This window comes from Aquarana catesbeiana, linkage group LG03 (genome assembly GCF_042186555.1).
Source record: "Aquarana catesbeiana isolate 2022-GZ linkage group LG03, ASM4218655v1, whole genome shotgun sequence".
Taxonomy (NCBI): Eukaryota; Metazoa; Chordata; class Amphibia; order Anura; family Ranidae; genus Aquarana; species Aquarana catesbeiana.
In genome coordinates, this window is record NC_133326.1 from 653,037,661 (window position 1) to 653,059,206 (window position 21,546).

Consider the following 21,546-nt stretch of genomic DNA (forward strand, 5'->3'; position numbering starts at 1 on the left):
AGGGAAGCTGGTCAGAGTTGATGGGAAGATGGATGGAGCCAAATACAGGGCAATCTTAGAAGAAAACCTGTTAAGAGTCTGCAAAGGACTTGATACAATGGAATGGCATATTCATGTGTTAGAATGGCCCAGTCAATGTCCAGACTTAAATCCAATTAAGAATCTGTGGCAAGACTTGAAAATTGCTGTTCACAGACGTTCTCCATCCAATCTGACAGAGCTTAAGCTATTTTGTAAAGAAGAATGGGCAAACAAGTTCACTCTCTAGATGTGCAAAACTGGTAGAGACATCCCCAAAAAGACTTGCAGCTGTAATTGCAGCAAAAGGTGGTTCTACAAAGTATTGAATCAGGGGGGCTGAATACAAATGCACGCCACACTTTTCATATATTTATTTGTAAAAATGTGCAATGGTATCAAGACGGGTGAAGGCCATCTTCAGCAGACCCGATCACCTCCACTGCTACCGACGGCTCCGGTGGGCACCGGAGAATGGCAGGAGGGGGGGGGGGTGAATCCGCCACAGAGACCACTTTTATCGGAAACCGGACCGCTCACTGAAGAAGAGGATACCGGGGTTATGGTAGCTAGCTGCTGCCATAACAACGATATCCCTCTTCAAAGTGCCGATGTATATCGGTGTAAGCTGGTCAGGAAGTGGTTAAAACTTGGTAGATGATCTAAATCATTTAAGTGTGACAAATATGCAAACAAAAATAAAAAAAAATCAGGAAGGGGGCAAATACTTTTTCACAGCACTGTGTATATGTACAAAATGAAAAGCTTTCATCATCTCACGCTCTCTATGTTTCCTAAAAGGAAGACTGGCCCAGTGGAGACACTCTTGTCCAATGCCGTCCCTCCGCTGCATCCAAATCATTCCTGAACAGATGTACTAACCAAGAAACTGATTCATCTCATTTTTGAACCACAGACTGAGATACTTGGAGAACATCGAGTTCTTTGCAGTGTCTGACGGCCTCCTCTAACCAGGTCCATGCACTATTCCTTCTAGGAAATAGAAAACATTCTGTGGAATTCCACAATGATTCATTGCTATATAACAAACTGGAATATTTCTGTAAAGGAAAGGCCATCTATCCCAAACAACAGCTGTTTTGCATGACCTCACTGCGGCATAATTTATTATTACTGATAAAAGAACTGCAATGTGTTCTTCTTCTATGTATGATGCAAAAAAAAAAAAAAAAAAAAAAGTATTGCAGTTTTTTACATCCTTTTCATAAAATGAATATTGCATGTTTGCATAAGCTTCCTTAAGGGTTGCACAAATGATGAGAATATCGGACGAATGATCGTGCATTTTTTTTTTTTTTTTTTGCATGCTAGTCTCATATCGAAAATGAAGAGGTTACTCAATTTATGAAAATTCTCGTACGACAGAATACAACTTCGGAAATTATGTCATGTATTGCATTGTATTTTCGGACGAGAACTGTACTGATTAAATGACAATGGTACGATCTGGTATCGTACGAGAAAAATGTTTGTGTTTGTCCCTTCAGATAATTTCAGGTAAAACTGTTGTGATCGGCTCTCGAAAAAGCGGTGTACTAACAATCAGATTATCGTACAAATCGATTTGAAAGCGGTATTTTTAATGGATCTATCTCCATCCAACCTTGGGTGTTCCTGCCTACCTTTGCGTGTTCCAGCTACTCCTGTTACCGTCTGTGGTTTGAAAACCTCATAACGGGCACAGCAGATGCGCAAACCCGGAAACTCAGCACAGAGATCTCACAAATAGAGTTCCCAAGAGATATACAAATTGTAAGGTGGTTTACTTTCCAGCATCTACAAAAAACTGAAATATGGTTTATGGGTGGACTGGCTCTTAACCACTTCAGTACAGGGCACTTCCATACACCTTCCTGCCCAGACCAATTTTCAGCTTTCAGCGCTGTCACACTTTGAATGACACTGGCGCGGTCATGCTACACTGTACCCAAACTAAATTTTTATAATTTTGTTCCCACAAATAGAGCTTTCTTTTGGTGGTATTTGATCACCTCTGGGAATTTTATTTTCTGCTAAACAAATAGAAAAAAAGACCGAAAATGTTGAAAGAAAAGGTTTTTTTTTTGTTTCTGTTACAAAACTTTGTAAATAAGTAAGTTTTCTCCTTCACTGATGGGCACTGATGAGGCTGCACTGACGGGCACTGATGGGCACCGATGAGGTGGCACTGATGGGCACTGATGATGGGCACTAATATGCGGCACTGATAGGCTGCCACTGATGGGCATTGATAGGTGACCCTGATATGCAGCACTGATGGGTACACATCGGTGGCACTGATGAGCACTACAAGGTGGCACCGATGGGCACTGATAGGCGGCACTGGTGGGCACTGATAGGCGACACAGATGGGCACTGATAGGTGGCACAGATGGGCACTGATAGGTGGCACTGATATACACTAATGGATGGTACTGATGGATGCCAATCAGTGCCAAACAATGCCTGCCAATCAGTGATGCCCATTGTGGGCACTGATTGGCATCCATTGTGGGCACTGATTGGCATCCCTGGTGGCCATTGGTGGCATACCTAGTGGTACTAGTGGTGGGCATCCTGGGTGGTCCTGGTGGCGTCCCTGGTGGTCCAGTGTGGGCATCCTTGGGGGGGCTGCGCTGATAATCAGCACAGCCCCCCCCCTGTCAGAAGAGCAGACAATCGGCTCTCCTCTACTCCTGTCTGACAGACGCAAGTGAGGAAAAGCCGATTAGCGGCTCTTACTGTTTACATCGTGATCAGCCATGATTGGACACGGCTGATCACGTGGTAAAGAGTCTCCGTCAGAGACTCTTTACCTAGATCAGAGTTGCGGTGTGTCAGGCTGACACACCGCAACAACGATCGCCATGATGCGCGCCCCTTGTTATCCTGAAAGACGTCATATGACGTCCAGTTAGGATAACACAACCACTTTGCTGATGTCATTTTGCTATATGGCGGGCGGCAAGTGGTTAAATAATGTGTTAGTTTAGTCTGTTAACGGCTCCTTGTTTTAATATCAGACCAATGGGCTTCTTTAAGTAGCGTTCTATTTTACCAAATCTGAAAGAATTTTGTAACAATATTACCCCATGAAACAGAACTGATATGCATTCACTATAGGTATTATATTGCCAAATGCTACATTCCCAGGTAGTAATCACTGGTTTCCAAATGACCGATAATTGATTTTATGCTTATTGACCCATTGATACCCACGTGTCGACCGCCTAACTGGGAAAATACATCAGTGCTTTGATGGATGTACTAGATTCCATAACCCCGGTTTAAATTTTTCCCTGTCTTTCTGATAAAAGGCGCCGGTCTTTCTGATTAAACTGGTCCGAGTGGCGGATTTGGATCACTTTTATAAGTGGCTTTAAGGTCCCTTTCACACTGGGGCGTGAACGGCCGGGAAAGGGTTAAAAACCAGCGCAAAGCGCCTCTGCAGATTTTAATGGGCATCCCATTGATTTTAATGCACAGGAGTGGTGGAGGAGCGGTATACACACCGCTCCTTCACCGCTCCAAAGATGCTGCTAGCAGGTCTTTTTTCCCATCCTGCCAGCGAACCGCTCCAATGTGAAAGCCCTCGGGGGGGGGGGGTTGGTTGTTTTCCAAAAGAGGGGAATGAGTTGTCGGGCCGCCGACAGAAAAAAACGTATAAGACATCATTTCTGGGAGGCTATTGATCCTGGCAACATGGAAAGAAGGGCTATATCAGGAGTTAGCTGTAAAGATTCCTCATATGTTTTATCATACACCTGAAATACCTGTTTCCAGAAGGGTCATATCCGTTCACACTCCCACCAGACATGAAGATAAGTGCCCGTGGCTGCATTGCATCGCCAGCAGGAGGATGAGGTAGATGGAAATATTCTTTGTAGTGTAGCGGGGTCCCTGTACAATCTGGACAGGATCTTGAAGTTCTTCTCTTGTGAGTAACAGGAGATAGAGGACTTGTGTGCGAAGTGGAATGGAATCTGCCATTCCGCTCTGGAGAGGGTTTTTCCCAGGTCTGTCAACCACATCCTGGTGTAAGTGGGTAGGTCATCTGAGTAAGGGCCTAGATTAAGCTGTAAATGTGGGAGAGTAGATGTCTGGGTAGCTTTTGGCGGGAGCTTAGATGTTCGAATACATAGATTGGGCAGTGGATTTGAGATGAGAGGAATAGGTGTTTCGCAAAGGTTGTTAGTTGTAGGGAAGTGAGCCAGTTGCGCGTCCCCTCAGGGACGATCGGGGTCCTGGTTCCCTAGTGGATGAAAGTATGTGCCTAAGCCAGGAGGAGCGGTGAAATGAACCAAGTGTATGTTCCCCGATGCCCTGCGGGAAGGTCGGATTGTCAAATAGGGAGGATAAGGAGGAGGGATCCGAGTAAAGAACCTTGCATAGCCCTCTCCTATACCAAAGTACGAGGACAGCTATAGTTAGAGGTGAGGTGCAGGATAAATGAGGGAAGCTGCCCTTGTAACCCCAGAGGAGAGCCCGTAAATCGACAGGAGCTAGGTCCTGCTCGACCATTACTGAGGCTTTTTGAAAAGGTCGTGGGAACCACTCTAGGGTGCGGGCCATGAGAGTAGATTTATAATAAAGCTCATAATCTGGTAAGCCTGTGCCACCCTGTAGCTTCAGACATGTGAGTAATTTGTACTTGACTCTGGATAGTCCCTTGTTCCATATAAAATGAATAGAGAGAGAGCGTAGGGCAAAAAAGAAGGATTTGGGGATGATAACAGGTTTGGAAGAGATATCATAATTTGGGTAGGGTGTCCATCTTGAGGGTGTTAATGTGACCAAACCAGGGTAGGGCCGTACCCCCAAAGCCCCCCCCTCCACCCCCGCCCAGGAAGCCAAGTCCTTCCGGAGACGGGAGAGGAGAGGGATGTAGTTTAGTGTAAAGAAATTAGAGAGGTTGACAGGAATAATTGGAGCGAAGGGAGGACATGGTTGATGTGGGTAGAGAGATGTTGAGGGCCTCTGTTTTGGAGATGTTGAGCTTAAAATTACTTAGTGAGCCGAAGCGTTTAAATTCGGAGAAGAGTGAGGGGAGGGTCGTGTGGGGTTGTCGAGCATATATTAACAAATCATACACGTAAAGAGATAGTTTACGGTGTTCAGAGGGTGTTTGAATAACTAGTATGGAGGCATTTTAACAGATGGCACACGCCAGGTGTTCAATTACGATAACAAATAGGAGCGGGGAGAGAGGACAACCTTGACGGGTGCCATTGAATATATCGAACGCCTCTGACGAGGTGCCATTCACCAAGACCGATGCAGAGGGGTGTGAGTAAAGAGACATGATTTTGGAGATGAAGGGGGATCCGAGACTTATTTGTTCTAGGGAAAATCGCAGAAAGCGCCAGTTGACCCGGTCAAATGCCTTTTCAGCTTAAAAAGACAGGAGGCATGCCTGCTGGCGGTGACGTTGAATATAGGAGATGAGGTGTATGGTTTTAGTCGTGTTGTCTCGGGCTTCCCTGCCCAGGACAAAGCCGACCTGATCTCTGTGAATAATCCCTGGCAGTAGTGGCGAAAGGCGGTTGGCGAGGACCTTCGCGAATAATTTTAGGTCTATATTTAGTAGGGATATGGGGCGGTAGCTACTGCACTGTGAGGGATCCTTACCGGGTTTCAGAAGGATGGATACGTTGGCTAAGAGGAGATCTCTGGAGGGAAGGGTAGTGTTGTCGATGGCGTTGAAGGCCCGGGCAAGGAATGGCGTTAGCAGCGGTGCAAATGTTTTGTAATATCGTGGGGTATAGCCATCCGGGCCTGGACATTTGCCTAGTTTTAGGCCCTTGATGGCACCCAGAAATTCTGGTTCTGCCAAGGGTCTGTCCAGGTCTGAAGATTGCTGGGGATCAATTGTGTGTAACGCCGTTTCAGTTATGTAGGCCTGCATAGTGTCCTGAGAGGGAGATGTGGGGCTGTTTGGAGCGTTCTGTGTGAGATTGTATAACTGGGAATAAAAGTCCCTAAATGAGGTGGATATACATTTTGTATTAAAAACCTTAGTCTGGTCAGTTTTGGTGATGAAGGGGGTGGAATGGTGGGGGAGTCTAGGGTGAATAACCCATGCCAGGTGTTGGCCATACTTACTGGCTATCGAATAATGATAATTGCAGGCTCGGTCTCGGGCTATCAAAGAGTGAGAGTCAAGCAATTGGAGAAGGTCTCGGCGAGCGTTTGATAAGGTGACAAAGGTGGACGGCTCTAATGTTTGTTTATGGAAGGATTCTAGATCTGAAATGGTGGTCAGGAGACATCGGATTTTGTCCGATCTGATCTTTTTTAAATGAGAGTCATTCTGTATGAGTACGCCTCGGACCACACATTTCAGGGCTTCCCATTGAATAAGTGGGGTGGTGGTGTCAGAGGAATGATCAGACCTAAAGTGTTGAATCGCCTTGGTAACTTCAGCGATACACACTGAGTCCTGGAGTAGATCGTCATTGAGACGCCAAGATGCCCCTCTACGAGATTGTGGTGGACGGGCAAAGGACAGGTATACAGGGGAGTGGCCAGACCCTAGGGCGTGCCCCAGGGAGGTTTGTAAGGGAGTATCCAGGAGGGATTGTGAGATGAACAAATAATCTAATCTACTGTAGGAGTTGTGGGCTATGGAGAAATAACTGTAGTCTTTTTCTGAGGGGTGGTGTATGTGCCAGACATCTACTAAGTGATGGGAGTGTAGAAGGGATTTGATGTGGGAGAGAGAGGATGTGGTCACGGATGACTTACCCGAGGATGTGTCGGCAGACGGGGACAGAGCAACATTGAAATCACCTCCGGTGATGACACAGGAACCCCCGAAAGGGTAGAGTCTGGTGAGAGTGGTAGAAAGGAAGCGAGCCTGGTCCATGTTGGGAGCATAGATATTAGCCACTGTAAAGAGAAAATTATTTAGCTTCAGTTTGAGAAATATAAAGAGGCCATTATCATCAATACAGGAGTCAAGATCTTCAGGGTGAAAAGATCTATGAAACGTAACGTAATTGAGACCCCTTTGGATTTAGCTAGAGGGTTAGTGCTGTGAAACCAAGTAGTGTAATAGCGGTTGCGTATTGTAGGCGTTGAGCCAGTACGGTAGTGCGTCTCCTGTAATAATAGAATAGCTTGTTGTTTGTGGAAGTGATAGAGGATCTGGCTGCGCTTCTCCAGGGTATTAATGCCCCTGCAGTTACATGATGCTAGGTTAAGAGGTAAAAAATACAATTTTAGATGTCTGTACATCTGACCAAGATCTGAGGGAAAGCTGAGGAGGAAAGAGGGACAGAGGGATTTGGTTGCAAGGTCAGTCTCTTTAAATAAGGGTCAGATGGAAGCTATGTTAATGCCAGTCTAGATTTTAGTCCACTTTTCTCAACATTTCTCTCAAAGAACTGACTAGATCCTGCTTTCACTTTAGGGTGGTCCGTGGCCTCCTCCAGACCTGGCTGGAGAGACACCCTCAGGACTTTCGTGACTCCCCACAGTGTTTACAACTCGTCTCCCACTATCTAAGCCAGGACAGTCGAGAGACACTCAGCCAGCTACTCCGCCTTCTTAAAAGTCTAGAAGAGGAGGGAGAGCAGGACCCATCGCAGAATGGTAAGATCCGCTAACCAAAGAGTCTGTGCATACTCTAGACTTGTTCCTTACCTTGCTCTTCTTTCTTTATATTAGATTGGAGGCATATAACCCGACCAGCAGAGGGAGACTGTGAACATACCTCTGCACATAGTACTTCTTTATTGTCGAACCCACCACAGGATGTGGCAGAACAACTAACCCTCATAGATGTGGTAAGTACTTGGGTACAAATTTACAGACATATTATAGATTACATTGTATACATATTACATAATTCCCTAACCATTCCTACTTTGGAGAGACTCTCTTGATTCCTTGTGATTGAGGCTATGTTCCAAGTTATGTTCATGTCTAGACATAATTTGGCCAGATTAGAGGATGTGTCTGCTATTTATACCTACCCTCATTAAAGTAGAAATAAACCCAATCATCAACATCTCATATTAGTTTTTACCGTATTACTGTTGATGCAAAAGTCTTTTTTTACATTTTTAATTATGCAGCTTTGATTAAAATAATACCGGGTGATCCTGCCATGAGGGGCCTTGGTCAGGCTCTTTCTGTTAGAAGGTGACAACATTCTGTCCCTGTCTTCCAACTGTGCCTCAATGTTGTCACCATATTCCATTGGAAAATCCAAGTGTCCATATACAGAATACTTTATTAAACCCAACAGGGAAATTATTATTCCTATTCTTCATCACACATTACACAAGTAGGGGCCACGTTTTCATGGACCGAAGTACATAAATTATAAATGGAACAACAAACAATGAAAGAGAGGTAAAAAAAAACATAACATTATTTTAAAAAAATAGCAATTGTTCTAATACACAGTGCTGTAGTAAAATAAATGGCATCCAGGTTGAGCTTACATCTACTGTACTTTGGGGGGTGTCAAAGCAAAATCAAAATCTATATTTATGGCAAATACAGAGGATGGAATTGCCTGATTTTTATCACATTTTACAAGAATCAATACCTAATGGTGAAATCTGATACTGCAACTCAACCATTAAATGGAGGACGGACCATTGAATGTCAAAGGTGGTCTTCTGTCTGTCAAGACAGATAGGGAAAATGGGGAACCTCTTCTGTTAGAAGTCACAGTCAGGTTAGCGATTATCACTTTTTTCTGCAACCGGCAAAGGCATGACCTCGGCAATGTGCTATGGTCACTCCACTGTTCAGATAGGGGCTGGTCTGTGACCAAACCAGTACTCCTAAAGGAAGATGCTCAAATGTTGCTGAAACTCAAATTTTTGCTTGCAAGGAGGCAAAGACAAAGCAAGAGCAATGAAAATCAGCTTGAATTTTAGCGATTCTAACTTTGGCAAGGTGTCATCAGTGGTCGGTGTCACCAGAGTCACCAATGTAACAAAGGCCTAAAGCTGGCCATACACAGACTGAATTTCTGCCAAAATTGCTTGCTGAGTTGGCCCAGATTCGAGTCATGGATGCAGTGCCAGGATATGAACATCCAGTGCCCATGGTAAAGATTTGCGAGCCTATGAGGAGGAGGGGGAGAGAGAGCACAGCCCGCACCTCCTCCCGTCTCTCTCCTCCTCTCCTTGCCGCTTCCAACGCTGAGCTGACAGAAGTAGCGATGCCACTGTCACTACTCCTGTCAGCCCCTATAGTAGAAGGAATTTGCGGCGCCTCCATCACTGCAATACTCGCTGCGCCCAGGGTAGCCGTCCCTTCTGCTCACCCCTTGTCCCAGCCCTGCATGGTTGACCCTGCAAGCACCACCTGGCTCAACAAAAATTTATGCAAAGGGGAGGTCCACCGACAATTCAATTTTTTTTTTTAAAAACATTCAGACCCTTACATATGGTCAATGTTACACTCACTTGTTTGGTAACATATATCCCCCCGATGTCCGGTTTCTTACGAAAAACGTACTTTTAAAATCTGCTGATAGCAGGTTTCATCTTGCTTGTGGGCATGTGAAGCCCACAAGCATAAACTTCCTGGATGCAGTGAATGCTGAGCTACCAGCATTCACCGCTCTTTCCCGCGCATGCTCAGTTTGTACGGCGCGGAGCGCCGTAAACTTCCACGTTGCCATCACAACCGGCGTCTCTGTCGAAAGTTTCCGCCCCGTTGTGATGGCAACGAAGATAACGCGGTTTTGGGATCTCGCGAGAATTAGCGTCGGCCATCCGCACTGACTCCTGGGAATAATGACACTTACCTCCCAGGAGACAGTGCGTCGCCGGAGATGACGACGATACCCGCCCATACCCGCGGGGGTCAGAAACAGGAAACGACAACTAAAAACACAGCTGGACAGGTACCCACTATGAAAAAAAAAAAAATTGTCATTTGACAATGTATGATATGCGAGGGTGGGATTAAGGTTAACTTAAAAAATTGTGTGGACCTCCGCTTTAAGTCATCCAAGGTCTATGGCAGTAGTGTGTAAATCACAGAAGTGGCTGAACAGAACACCAGGTCGTGGAAGATAAATCAGTGCAATGTGTATTACAGCTACACATCATGACGCCATAACCTCTGCGAATATAACTAGGACATGTATAAATCACTACAAGAGGGAGAGAAGATTGTGTAACTGGGATTGCCCGGATAGGGGTATAATTTATGTGGGCATGCACGCTGTGTCCTGCCAAGTGAATGTTGTAACACTGGGATCACAGACTCCGGAGTACTATGATGGTGACTTCCAGCCCAATCACTGACCTAGGACTGAGCGGGGACAGTAAGGACACACCTGTATGAGGCACAGCACAACCGATTATTGACACTAATAACATATTACAAAATTCTCCGCTGTGAATGGGGCTGGAGCTGAAATCCAAAACAGACAAAAAGAGCAGTGTAATTTAACCCTTAACCACTTCAATACCGGGCACTTTCACCCCTTCCTGCCCAAGACAATTTTTAGCTTTCAGCGCTGTCGCATTTTGAATGACAATTGCGCGGTCATGCTACACTGTACCCAAACAAATTGTTTATCATTTTGTTCCCACAAATAGAGCTTTCTTTTGGTGGAATTTGATCACCTCTGCAGTTTTTATTTTTTGCGCAACAAATAAAAAAAGAACGAAAATTTGGAAAAAAAAAATTTCTTTGTTTCTGTTATAAAGTTTTGTAAATAAGTAAGTTTTCTCCTTCACTGACGGTCACTGATAAGGCGGCACTAATGGGCTCTGATGAGGTGGCACTGATGAGGTAGCACTGATGTTGGGCACTGATAGGCGGCACTGATGGGCACTGATAGGTGACACTGGTATGCAGCACTGATGGGCACTGAAAGGCTGCACTGATGGGTACTTATGGGTGGCAGTGATAGGTGGCAAGGATAGGCACTAATAGGTGGGCACTGATGGGCACGGATGGGCACTGGTAGGTGGCACTGCTGGGCATCACTAATGAGGAGACATTTGCCAGGCATTCATAGTGGGCACTGACTGGCACCATTTGTGGGCACTGATTGACATCTTTTAGGGCACTGTGTAGCATCCCTGGTGGCCATGGGGGGCATACCTGCTCATCAATGTGTGGTTGGCACCCTGGTGGTCCTGGCGGCATCCCCGGTGGTCCAGTGTGGGCATCCGCAGGGGGGGGGCTGCGCTGATAAACAATCAGCACTGACCCCCCTTGTCAGGAGAGCCGCCGATAATCTCTCTACAGGTCACATGTATCAAAATGAGAACAGACAACGCCTCATGGTGCAGTATATCAAAACTTTCAAAGGAAGATGGTCACGGTCCGCTCATGTTGCGATGTGACATATGGTAACCAAGCTCCACCCTACGCGTTTTGTCCAATCAGAACGTCGTCAGGGGTCTTTGAATGTTTTGATATACTGCGCCATGATGCGTTGTGTGTTCTCATTTTGATACATGTGACCTGTGGAGAGATTATCTCCACAGGGGCTCACATCCATTTGTGAGTCATCATTGATGAGTAGAGACAAGTCAGAGGAGTGCTGGAATGCTTGTATGACCAGTGACCACCTATAATCTAGTGGTCCATACCTTGGGGTAAGAGGACCGGTGTGCTGGTGTGTCGGTGGAGGACTTCTAATTCACCTGCAGTTCTTTTGGCTATGCACCCTTGGTGTCCCCTAGGATTTATGGACTTTCACTTTTATGAATATATTTGTCGTTTTATATACTGTTTGTGATTTTTAAGTGCTGCATACTTTCTTTTTTATTTTCTATATTGTCACCAGCAATTTATGCTAGCTGCTGTGTAGAGCCTAAGTCTAGTAGATAATTTTCTTTTTAATAGTGTATCCTAACCCAAGAGCAAAATTATAACACATTGCGAAGTATCAGTCCAGAGATGTGAAGGCTGCATTAGTTTTCTTTTTTTTCTTTTCCAAAAACACAGTCCCTGTCCTGTCTACACAAGGCAATATATTGGAGTCACTTCCAGTCTATAAAGTTTCCATTTCATCTTCCTGTCACGGGAATGACTGGAGGCACTCAGCGAAGCGTAGCATTGGCGTCAGTGAAGCTCTCTTTGTCCTGCACTGAACATAGCTGAAACCTTATAATGGGGAGAAGAAGGGGGGAGGGGGGAGATGTTGTACTTGGATCTCCAAGTCATTAACTTTTTAGTATATTTTGTAAGTGTCAGTTAAAGTGTACAAACGAGCGAAATTCCAAACATAGTACCAGGCAATGCTGGGCTGCCCTCAACATTTTTTGGCTTAATACACTAAGCACATTAAACTAAACTTTCCCCATTAAACTTTTTAAAATTCTTAACCCAGAACTTGCAGTTTACAACTTTCAATGCAGCTAGTTCCTGCTCTGTTAGTGCTGCTCCCCGGAACATCTGGTCTTCACAGGAAATAGTTAAAGCAGAGCGCCACCTAAAAGGGGAAGCTCTGCTTGTTTGCCCCCCCCCCCCCCTCCACTGCCACATTTGGCACCTTTCGGGGGAGGGGGGAGGACAGTGGCGGCTTGTGTCTAATTTTTTTTGGGGGGGGGGTGGCAAACAAACCCCCCTGCCTGACAGCCCTGCACTCACCCCATTCAGGTCGCGGGCAGCTTTGGCAGCTTCATTGGCTTCTCCCAGCCAATCCGGTTGCTTCTCCTCCCAGCCAATCTGGTCGCTTCTCCTCCTGGCCAATTCGGTCTTAGGACCCACTTCCTGTCCTGATTGGCCGGGAGGAGAAGCAGGAAGACAATAGCAAATGTTGATTCGCTAATCTCACAAAGTGGGTGGGCTCAGGGCGCAGTGCTCTGCGCCCCGAACCCAACCTTTTTGAAGCCAAATAGAGCCTCTGGCTCTAATCATGTGCTTAAAAAAAACAAAAAAAACAATTGAAATCCATGCGTCCGGCGCCCTGCATATAGGTTAGGGGCCGGGTGCATGGATTAGGGGGGCAGCACCCCTGCGCCCCTAATGGAGCTGCGCCACTGGATTGAAGGAAGGGAAATTGCTCAATTTCCCAATCAACACAGTCACTGTTGATACAGCCTCTAATCACGTGCTTAAAAAAAAACTAAAAAAATCTATGCGTCCGACACCCCGCATAGAGATTAGGTGCCGGCGCATAGAGATTAGGGGGGAGGTGCCTGCCGCTGGGGGAGTGGATACCTGTTTTTTACAGGTACTTGCTCCCACTTCCACGGCGAAGTCCCCTGGAAGTTCGGCCCCCTCCACCGTACCCGATTTACTATCCAAAGTTAAAAGGACAAGGGCAGAAGATTTAATAGGTGGAATGATGAAAAAATGACTGAAGGTCCACTTTAAGGTCCAATTCACATTGGTGGCCAGGAGGTCAGATGAGCAGTTACATGCAAACAGCGGTGGCGCCAGCTATTGATTTGTATAGAGTACAGATCTGTCAGACACAGCTGTTCACAAACACCTTGTGCATGCTGCTGGTAGCTCCGCCGGCAGGAGTCCACAGATTTTCGCCAGTGCCCGCCCTTGGGAATGTAGCCTTTTAGTTTTTAAGACAGCCCAGTGCTACCTGGTGCTATGTTGAGCAAGCCATAGATTATGTAATTTTCCTTCCTTTAACCATGGGTTGAAGGAAAGAAAATTGTTCAATTTCCCCATCAGCACAGTCACTGTTTATTTATTTTATTATTTATTTATTTCAGGTACTTATATAGCGCTCTCAATTTACGCAGCGCTTTACATATACATTGTACATTCACATCAGTCCCTACCCTCAAGGAGCTTACAATCTACGGTCCCTAACTCACATTCATACATACTAGGGACAATTTAGACAGGATCCAATTAACCTCCCAGCATGTCTTTGGAGTGTGGGAGGAAACCGGAGTACCCGGAGGAAACCCACGCAGGCACAGGGAGAACATGCAAACTCCAGGCAGGTAGTGTCGTGGGTGGGATTCGAACCAGCGACCCTTCTTACTGCTAGGTGAAAGTGCTATCCACTACACCACTGTTGATTGGAGAATCCCTCCCGCTGCACTATTTAATAATGACAGTGGGAGGTTTCCATGCCGTCAGAATACAATGATCACTGCGGGCATCTATAGCCACCAGCAGTGATCGCACAAGAAAAACCAGACCTCAGTCGATAGATCAACTTCAGTACAACCAGCCTGCCTATAGCTGGATTACAAATCCGCCGGTTCCTACTGAACTAGCCGAATTTCGATCCGTCTATGGCCAGCCTTAGCTCATTTTTCTCATTTGTACACTTATGTAAATCTAAAATCAAATTTTCAGTATGTTTGGCATCATGCCTCACTGTATTCAGTTTTCCTAACCAAATTGTTTTTTTATGAACGGCTAGTAGTAGTTGATCAGATCTAAATCATCTTGTTCTGTAATGTTGAAGATAATTCATAGCTTATCCAAGCCACTAGGGACGCACTGGACACCCAGCAAAAGCACAATGGCAGCGAAGGTATCCAGTTCGTCCCCTCACCAATTCACCAACAGTACAAACAAATGGCAACTGCCCCAACCTATAACTGGCCTTCACAGCAAGGGGCACATGGAAGGGTGACACGCCAAAAAACCTTTGCTGCCCCTGTGTTTTTGTTGGGTGTCCAGTGCATCCCTATACCTCCAAGGAGGGGTGGGCTCCCTCCAGCAATACCTGCCCCAAATCTATCCATGATTATACATCGTATATCAGGTAGAAAGTCATGGGTGCGTGTTATATGCCGATCCCCACTGTCTGTGAAAAAAAAAAAAAGAGCGAGCGCAGCCGAAAAAGACCGAGCTGAGTGCTCGGCTCCGCTCGCAGTCACGCCGCCCCACCTCCCTGCTGTTTCAGAGAGGATGAGGAGCGAGTGCTGCCGAAAAAGACCGAGCCGAGTGTACTGTGCACTCGGCTCGGCTCTGCTCGCAGTCCCGCCCAGCTCCTATGATGGACATAACACAGGTCCAATGGCGGGACTGCGAGCTTGGTCTTTTTTGGCAGCGCTCGCTCCTCTCATCCTCTCTGAAACAGCAGGGAGGCGGGGCGGCGTGACAACGAGTACCCAGGCTCGGCGGCAAATTTAAACATTTCATGTTGCAAACAGCACACGACACTGGGCAAGGCTGCACTGAGCAAGGCTGCACATGACAATGGGCAAGGCTGCAAATGGACACTGTTCATTCTGCAATGATGGACAAGGCTGCAGATGAACACTGATGAGGCTGCATTGATGGGCATTTAAATGTAAGTTTTTTTCCTTAAACTTCCCTCCTAAAAGTTTTTTTCCTTAAAATTACCTCCTAAACTTGGGGTGCGTGTTATACGCCGATAAATACGGTATGTGCTCCAACTTTGGGGGACTCTCAAAATTATAGAGTTAGGACTGCTGTACACTGGGGTGCCATGACGTGGCCACTGCAGCTTATGCATATACAGTAAAACCTTGGATTGCGAGCATAATTAGTTCCTGGAAACATTCTTGTAATCCAAAGCACTCGTAAATAAAAGCGAATTTCCCCATAGGAAATAATGGAAACTCAGATGATTAGTTCCACAACCATTTATTCAGAAGTCCTTCAGTTTATAGTCCATATAGAAAGATTATAGCAATGTAACCAGGTTGTGTAACCATAAAATGTCCATCCACAAATGGAAGCCTCCACAAGGGAAATAGAAGCAAAATCCAGCAGGAGCTACAGAGTATAAAAGAGAAGAGAGGCGCCTCTAAGTGTAGCAATATGGTTACATTTATTGAAGGTACAACATTTAGCAACTCACATGGTTGATGATTAAAAGAGGTACATCTAAGTATGCAGGCATCCGGGGTAAAGCTGTCCACATAGACCATCCTCCACACCGCCGGCTCTCTCTCCGTTGTCAGTCTGCAATCATGACCGGGAAGACTACCCTGCAGTAAAAGCGAGGCTTGAAGCGCTCGTGGAGTGCAGAGTGGAAGGGATGACGTCGATGGCGTTGGAGGAAAGTCCATGCGGACAGCTTTACCCCGGATGCCTGCAAACTTAGTTGTTAAATGTTGTACCTTCATTAAATGTAACCATATTGCTACACTTAGAGGCTCCTCTCTTCTCTTTTATACTCTGTTGTGACGTGGCGCTACTTGTATATCAAGACATCGATTGTATATCAAGTCAAATTTTATACAAAAATTTAGCTTGTCTTGCAAAACACTCTCAGACCAAGTTACTCTCAATCAAAGATTTTACTGTATTTGAAAATGTGTGCAAACTAAACCCCTTGGTTTTAATGTGAACTGTTAGGACAATTTGGTTTACTGCAGACTGGCTGGTAAGTGAGCGGGGATTTTTTTTGTTTGTTTGTTTTTTGACATGCATTGCCTTTCCGTGTGGAGGTGAGTATAGTTCCACTTTAAGAAAACTGCATGCAGTAAACCATGACGCCTAGCATACAGAAAAATAGATTTTAGGTTTACTTAAACTTTAAAACCTTGTAGTTCTAATACAATCTGATTGCACATTTTCTATTCTATTCTATTAAGATGCCCATAAATGTACAGTTTCTTTAGACTCGTAGTCAGCTTGATGTCGCAAATTTCCTGTTGCCTTAATTTTGTCTAGTCATTTCCCTGAAGGATTAACGTGTTTTGATGCACTTTCTCCTGTTTTGCCAGAGCTCAGGGCGTTGAGACAAAACAATTAAACCCTCTTGCTCCACGTTCTCCACCCTCGTCTACAATTAGGCTTCTTCCCAACCTCCCATGTTGCAGTTGCCACACAAGCGGTGATGTAACCAGGAAACGGGTCCCCGGTGAATACTATACACAAATGTACATGGTTGCAGACAGCATCAGAGACAGCAATATTATAGCTACAGAATATAAGACAAATTAATAAATATTACTGGGAATATTGGGGGAAGTGACAGCAGAAGGCCAGTGAATTTAGGATAATACAGGACAGCCCAACTCAACCTTTAAACCCCAGAGGAACCCATGAAATATTATCCAGGTCTTAGGAAACCTCAGATGAAAAATGTTATAGCTCACAGGACGTTGGCAGGAACAGTAAGGTATTGATATAATAATATAGAAAAGAATGTGACATACTTAGAGCATTTAATACCCAAAGTGGATCATTTTTATCACCCCCCTCTACATGGTAAAATAATTTGCAGTAATAATTACAAAATTACAATGAAAAATAATATTGACCAGAAAAGAAATTGAGACAGACTCCCTTACAATGGTGGTCCGTAAAGGGTCTCCTTGCATTGGTGGCCAATAAAGGGTCTCCTTGCACTGGTGGTCAGTAAAGGGTCTCCTTGCATAAGTAGCCAGTAAAGGGTCTGCTTGCATTGGTGGTCAGTTAAGGGTCTCTTTGCATTGGTGGCCAATAAAGAGTCTCATTGCACTGGTCTCCAGTAAAGGGTCTCCTTGCATTGGTGGTCAGTTAAGGGTCTCCTTGCATTGGTGGTCAGTTAAGGGTCTCCTTGCATTGGTGGCCAATAAAGAGTCTTCTTGCACTGGTGGCCAGTAAAGGGTCTCCTTGCATTGGTGGCCAATAAAGAGTCTCCTTGCACTGGTGGCCAGTAAAGGGTCTCCTTGCATTGGTGGCCAATAAAGCGTCTCCTTGCACTGGTGGTCAGTAAAGGGTCTCCTTGCATAAGTAGCCAATAAAGGGTCTGCTTGCATTGGTGGTCAGTTAAGGGTCTCCTTGCATTGGTGGCCAATAAAGAGTCTCATTGCACTGGTGGCCAGTAAAGGGTCTCCTTGCATTGGTGGTCAGTTAAGGGTCTCCTTGCATTGGTGGTCAGGTAAGGGTCTCCTTGCATTGGTGGCCAATAAAGAGTCTCCTTGCACTGGTGGCCAGTAAAGGGTCTCCTTGCATTGGTGGTCAGTTAAGGGTCTCCTTGCATTGGTGGCCAGTAAAGGGTCTCTTTGCACTGGTGGCCAGTAAAGGGTCTCCTTGCATTGATGGTTAGTTAAGAGTCTCCTTACATTGGTTGTCATTAAATGGTCTCCTTACAGTCGTGGTCAGTTAAGGGTCTCCTTACATTGGTGGTGGTTCCCCTTACATTGGTGGTTACTTAAGTGTCCCCCTTATATTGATGGTGGGTCCCCTTACATTGATGGTTAATTAATGGGTCCCCTTATATTGGTGGTCAGTTAAGGACCTTTTTTTTTTTTACATTTGTGGTAAGTGGAATAGGTGCTCCATTACATTGTTGCACAGAGGAGAAAAAATGTTGTACGTTGATGTTCAGTGAAGGGTGCCAACATTGGTGGTCAATGGAAAAGTACCTTCTTACATTATGGTCAGCAAGAGGATTAATGCCCCTTACACTGAAGTTCAGTTGAAAGAATGCACCATTTCATTGGGAGTTAGGGGGAAGAATGCCCAATAAGGTGAGCTAAAAAGAGCACTGGTGTCATGGCTCTGCTAAGTGGCGTTAGCCCAATAACTATGCAGACACCATCAGATGGGAGGTCAATCAGCTACTGCTCGAGAAACCCCTAGTGAGCTCTGCAAGAACCTTAGACCACTTTCACACTGAGGCGGTTTTCAGTCGTTTTAGCGCTAGAAATAGCCTCTGAAAAGCGCCTGAAAAGTGCCTCCTATTTATTGCAATGGGTCTTTTCACACTGGGGCGGTGCACTTGCGGGATGTTACAATAAGTCCTGCAAGCAGCATCTTTGGGGCGGGTTGGGAGCACTGTAAATAGCACTCCCAAAATGCCCCTGCCCATTGCAATGAATGGGCAGCGCTTCCAAAGCGCCTGAAAAGCGATTTGAAAGCGCTGCAAAACGGGTCTTTTTGTGTTCTTTTAAGGTCACGTTCTCACGTGACCTTAAAAAAAAACGGCCCGCTAGTGCTCCAAAACCGGTGCAAAAGTGCACCTAAAATGAAGCTAAAGCACGGCAAAAATGACCAGCACTTTAGCGCTGTTTTAGCAGCTCTCTGGTGTGAAAGGGGTCTTAGGGTTTCACAGCATCTTGGTTGAGAATGGCTAATTTAGGTGAACAAACTCAAAACATTCAGTGGCAGATTCTTTGCATGGGCCTCCTGCCAGTTTAATGGGATCATGAGTAAATATCTGTATACACAGGCATCTGTGCTCTGTTTCTGACATGCTTTGTGAAGCATGCCATCTGGTAATTTGCTCTCCTGGAACTCCCTGTTTCTTAATAGTCCCAAATTCCCAACTCTGCCCACCTGAAACCATACAGGTTGCATCCATCATAATACCCATATCTGATCAAATTTTGCATACTTCGGAAGCACCCCATTCTAATTATATAAACACCCAATCATTCAAAAAGAAATTAATTATAGTCCCAGTATAAACACAGCACTAAATTATATAAAAATAGTATCAAGGTAGATTGACTGGAGTTTCTGCCATTAGTACAGCTGCAATGTTTCCAGTATAGCTCTGGCAGTTATTCTGAGTTGCCATTTCATTGTATTATTACATCTTTCTTGTTCTTTGGTAGGACCTCTTTCAAAGACTGCAGTCCTGCCATTGTCTGGGAAGCATTTGGTCGCAACGTGACAAAAAGGAGAACAAGCACGTGGCCCCCAGTGTTAGAGCTACAGTTGCCCAATTTAATGCAGTGACAGCGTGTGTGACGGCATCCGTCCTGAGCGACATTCAGCTGAAACCCCAAGTGAGGGCAAAAGTGCTCGAGAAATGGATATCCATAGCCCAGGTGTGTAGTGTGTCCATCCAACTAGAGAGTGATACAGAAAGAAGGAGCTATGTGACATGGGGTCTGTCCCTCCTACCACAGGGTGACACCACCCAGGAGGAGCTACGTGACATGGAGTATGTCCTTCCCACTACAGGGTGACACAGACAGGAGGAACTATGTGACATGGAGTGTGTCTTTCCTACCGCAGGGTGACACCACCCAGGAAGAACTATGTGACATGGGGTATGTCCTTCCCACTACAGGGTGACACGGACAGGAGGAACTATGTGACATGGAGTGTGACCCTCCTACCACAGGGTGACACCACCCAGGAGGAGCTATGTGACATGGGGTATGTCCTTCCCATTACAGGGTGACAGGGACAGAAGGAGCTATGTGACATGGAGTCTGTCCCTCCCAATAAGCGGTATCCTTAACCAGATGTTCTTCTGCCCCAGTACTGCAGGTTTTTGCGGAATTTCTCCTCTCTCCGAGCCATTCTATCTGCTCTTCAGTCAAATTCCATCTATCGGCTAAAGAGGACATGGGCCGCAGTCAGTAGGTAAATGACATTAGGTCACATACTTGATAACTGTCCATATCAAACGCAAGATGTCCAGATCAAACACCCTACCAAAGAATATACCCTGCACACCTAAAACTGTACATCCTGTCTTCCCAGGGACAACCTAAACATCTTCCACAAGTTATCCGCCATCTTCTCAGACGAAAATAACCATGAGATGAGCCGAGAAATCCTGACAAAGGTATATAAAGCATCCTTCGTATACTAACTGCATGCCCTTAAGGGTACTTCCAGCCAGTGCCATTGGATTCAAATCGAGAAAAAATTGTCATTTTATGTCAAGATCATGGGTGTTTCATCATGGGTGGTATGGTGCTGACTATAACTGTGACTCAACCGCCTGCTTTTATCACCCCCTGGCTGCATATTTGAACAACCTCTTAAGCAACACAGTGTTGCATTGCCAAAAAAGAGTCATTTATGATTTATGATTTTTACCATGTTATGGTGCATTGGCAGCCCATTATTTTTCAAAGAGGTGCCCAAATGCAATGCATGTTAACATAAGAACACAAAGAACACAAAGAACTGGGCCCATATGATTTCTCACAGCAGTTGCCGAGAAAAGTTGCAAATTGCATTGTCTAACGGGCATTGTGAGTCTTGGCCTCCACTCCAGTGATGCGGTGTCCATCTATGTGCAGGCCGCTGACATCATCTGCCAGGCTTCTTCCAGGTTCCAATGTTTGACTTTTTTTATTGGCCTGGCCGAGATGATGCCACTCCTGCACATGCTTGGTATCTATCTCATTGTGAACAGGCGGGTAAGGATACTTTAAAGTGGTTGTAACGGCTCAAGGTTTTTGACCTTCATGCATTGTCAAAAACCTTCTGTGTGCAGCAGCGTCCCCTGCCCCCCTAAAACTCACCTAAGCCCCATCTCAGTCCTGCAATATGCATGAGATCCTCGGCTTTTTTGGGTCTCTCCCGCCTCATTGGCTGAGAGAGCAGCAGTAGCCAATGGCTCCCACTACTGTCAATCTCAGCCAGTGAGCCAATGATGAGAGTGCAGGGGAGGGACCGAGCGGCGCTACGTGTGGACACACGAAGCAGCGGCTCGGGAGTGAGCCGGCTCAGGTGCCCCCATAGCAAACTGCTTGTTATGGGGGCACTAGGCTGGAGGGAGGGGCCTGGAGCGCCGGCAGGAGACCTGAGAGGAGGAGGATCGGGGCAAAACCGCTGCACAAAGCAGGTAAGTATGACATGTTTGTTATTTAAAAAAAAACTTTTAATATCACTTTAATGCAGAAGAGACATGAGGCTGTTCACTTTGTGAGGGAACTTGCACTTTTCTAGAGAATTTTC

At 45.6% G+C, this 21,546-nt stretch overlaps 1 protein-coding gene across 3 annotated transcripts in view; it reads left to right on the forward strand.

Moving 5' to 3' along the window:
* Positions 1–21,546, forward strand: part of RGL3 (ral guanine nucleotide dissociation stimulator like 3) — a 139,298-nt gene that overhangs the window by 71,242 nt on the left and 46,510 nt on the right. For all 3 annotated transcript variants that reach the window (XM_073622683.1, XM_073622684.1, XM_073622685.1), the window contains 5 exons: positions 7,430–7,611; positions 7,687–7,805; positions 19,458–19,673; positions 20,114–20,217; positions 20,338–20,422. In XM_073622683.1, coding sequence (XP_073478784.1) covers positions 7,430–7,611; positions 7,687–7,805; positions 19,458–19,673; positions 20,114–20,217; positions 20,338–20,422 — 706 coding nt within the window. The remainder of the gene's footprint in view (positions 1–7,429; positions 7,612–7,686; positions 7,806–19,457; positions 19,674–20,113; positions 20,218–20,337; positions 20,423–21,546) is intronic.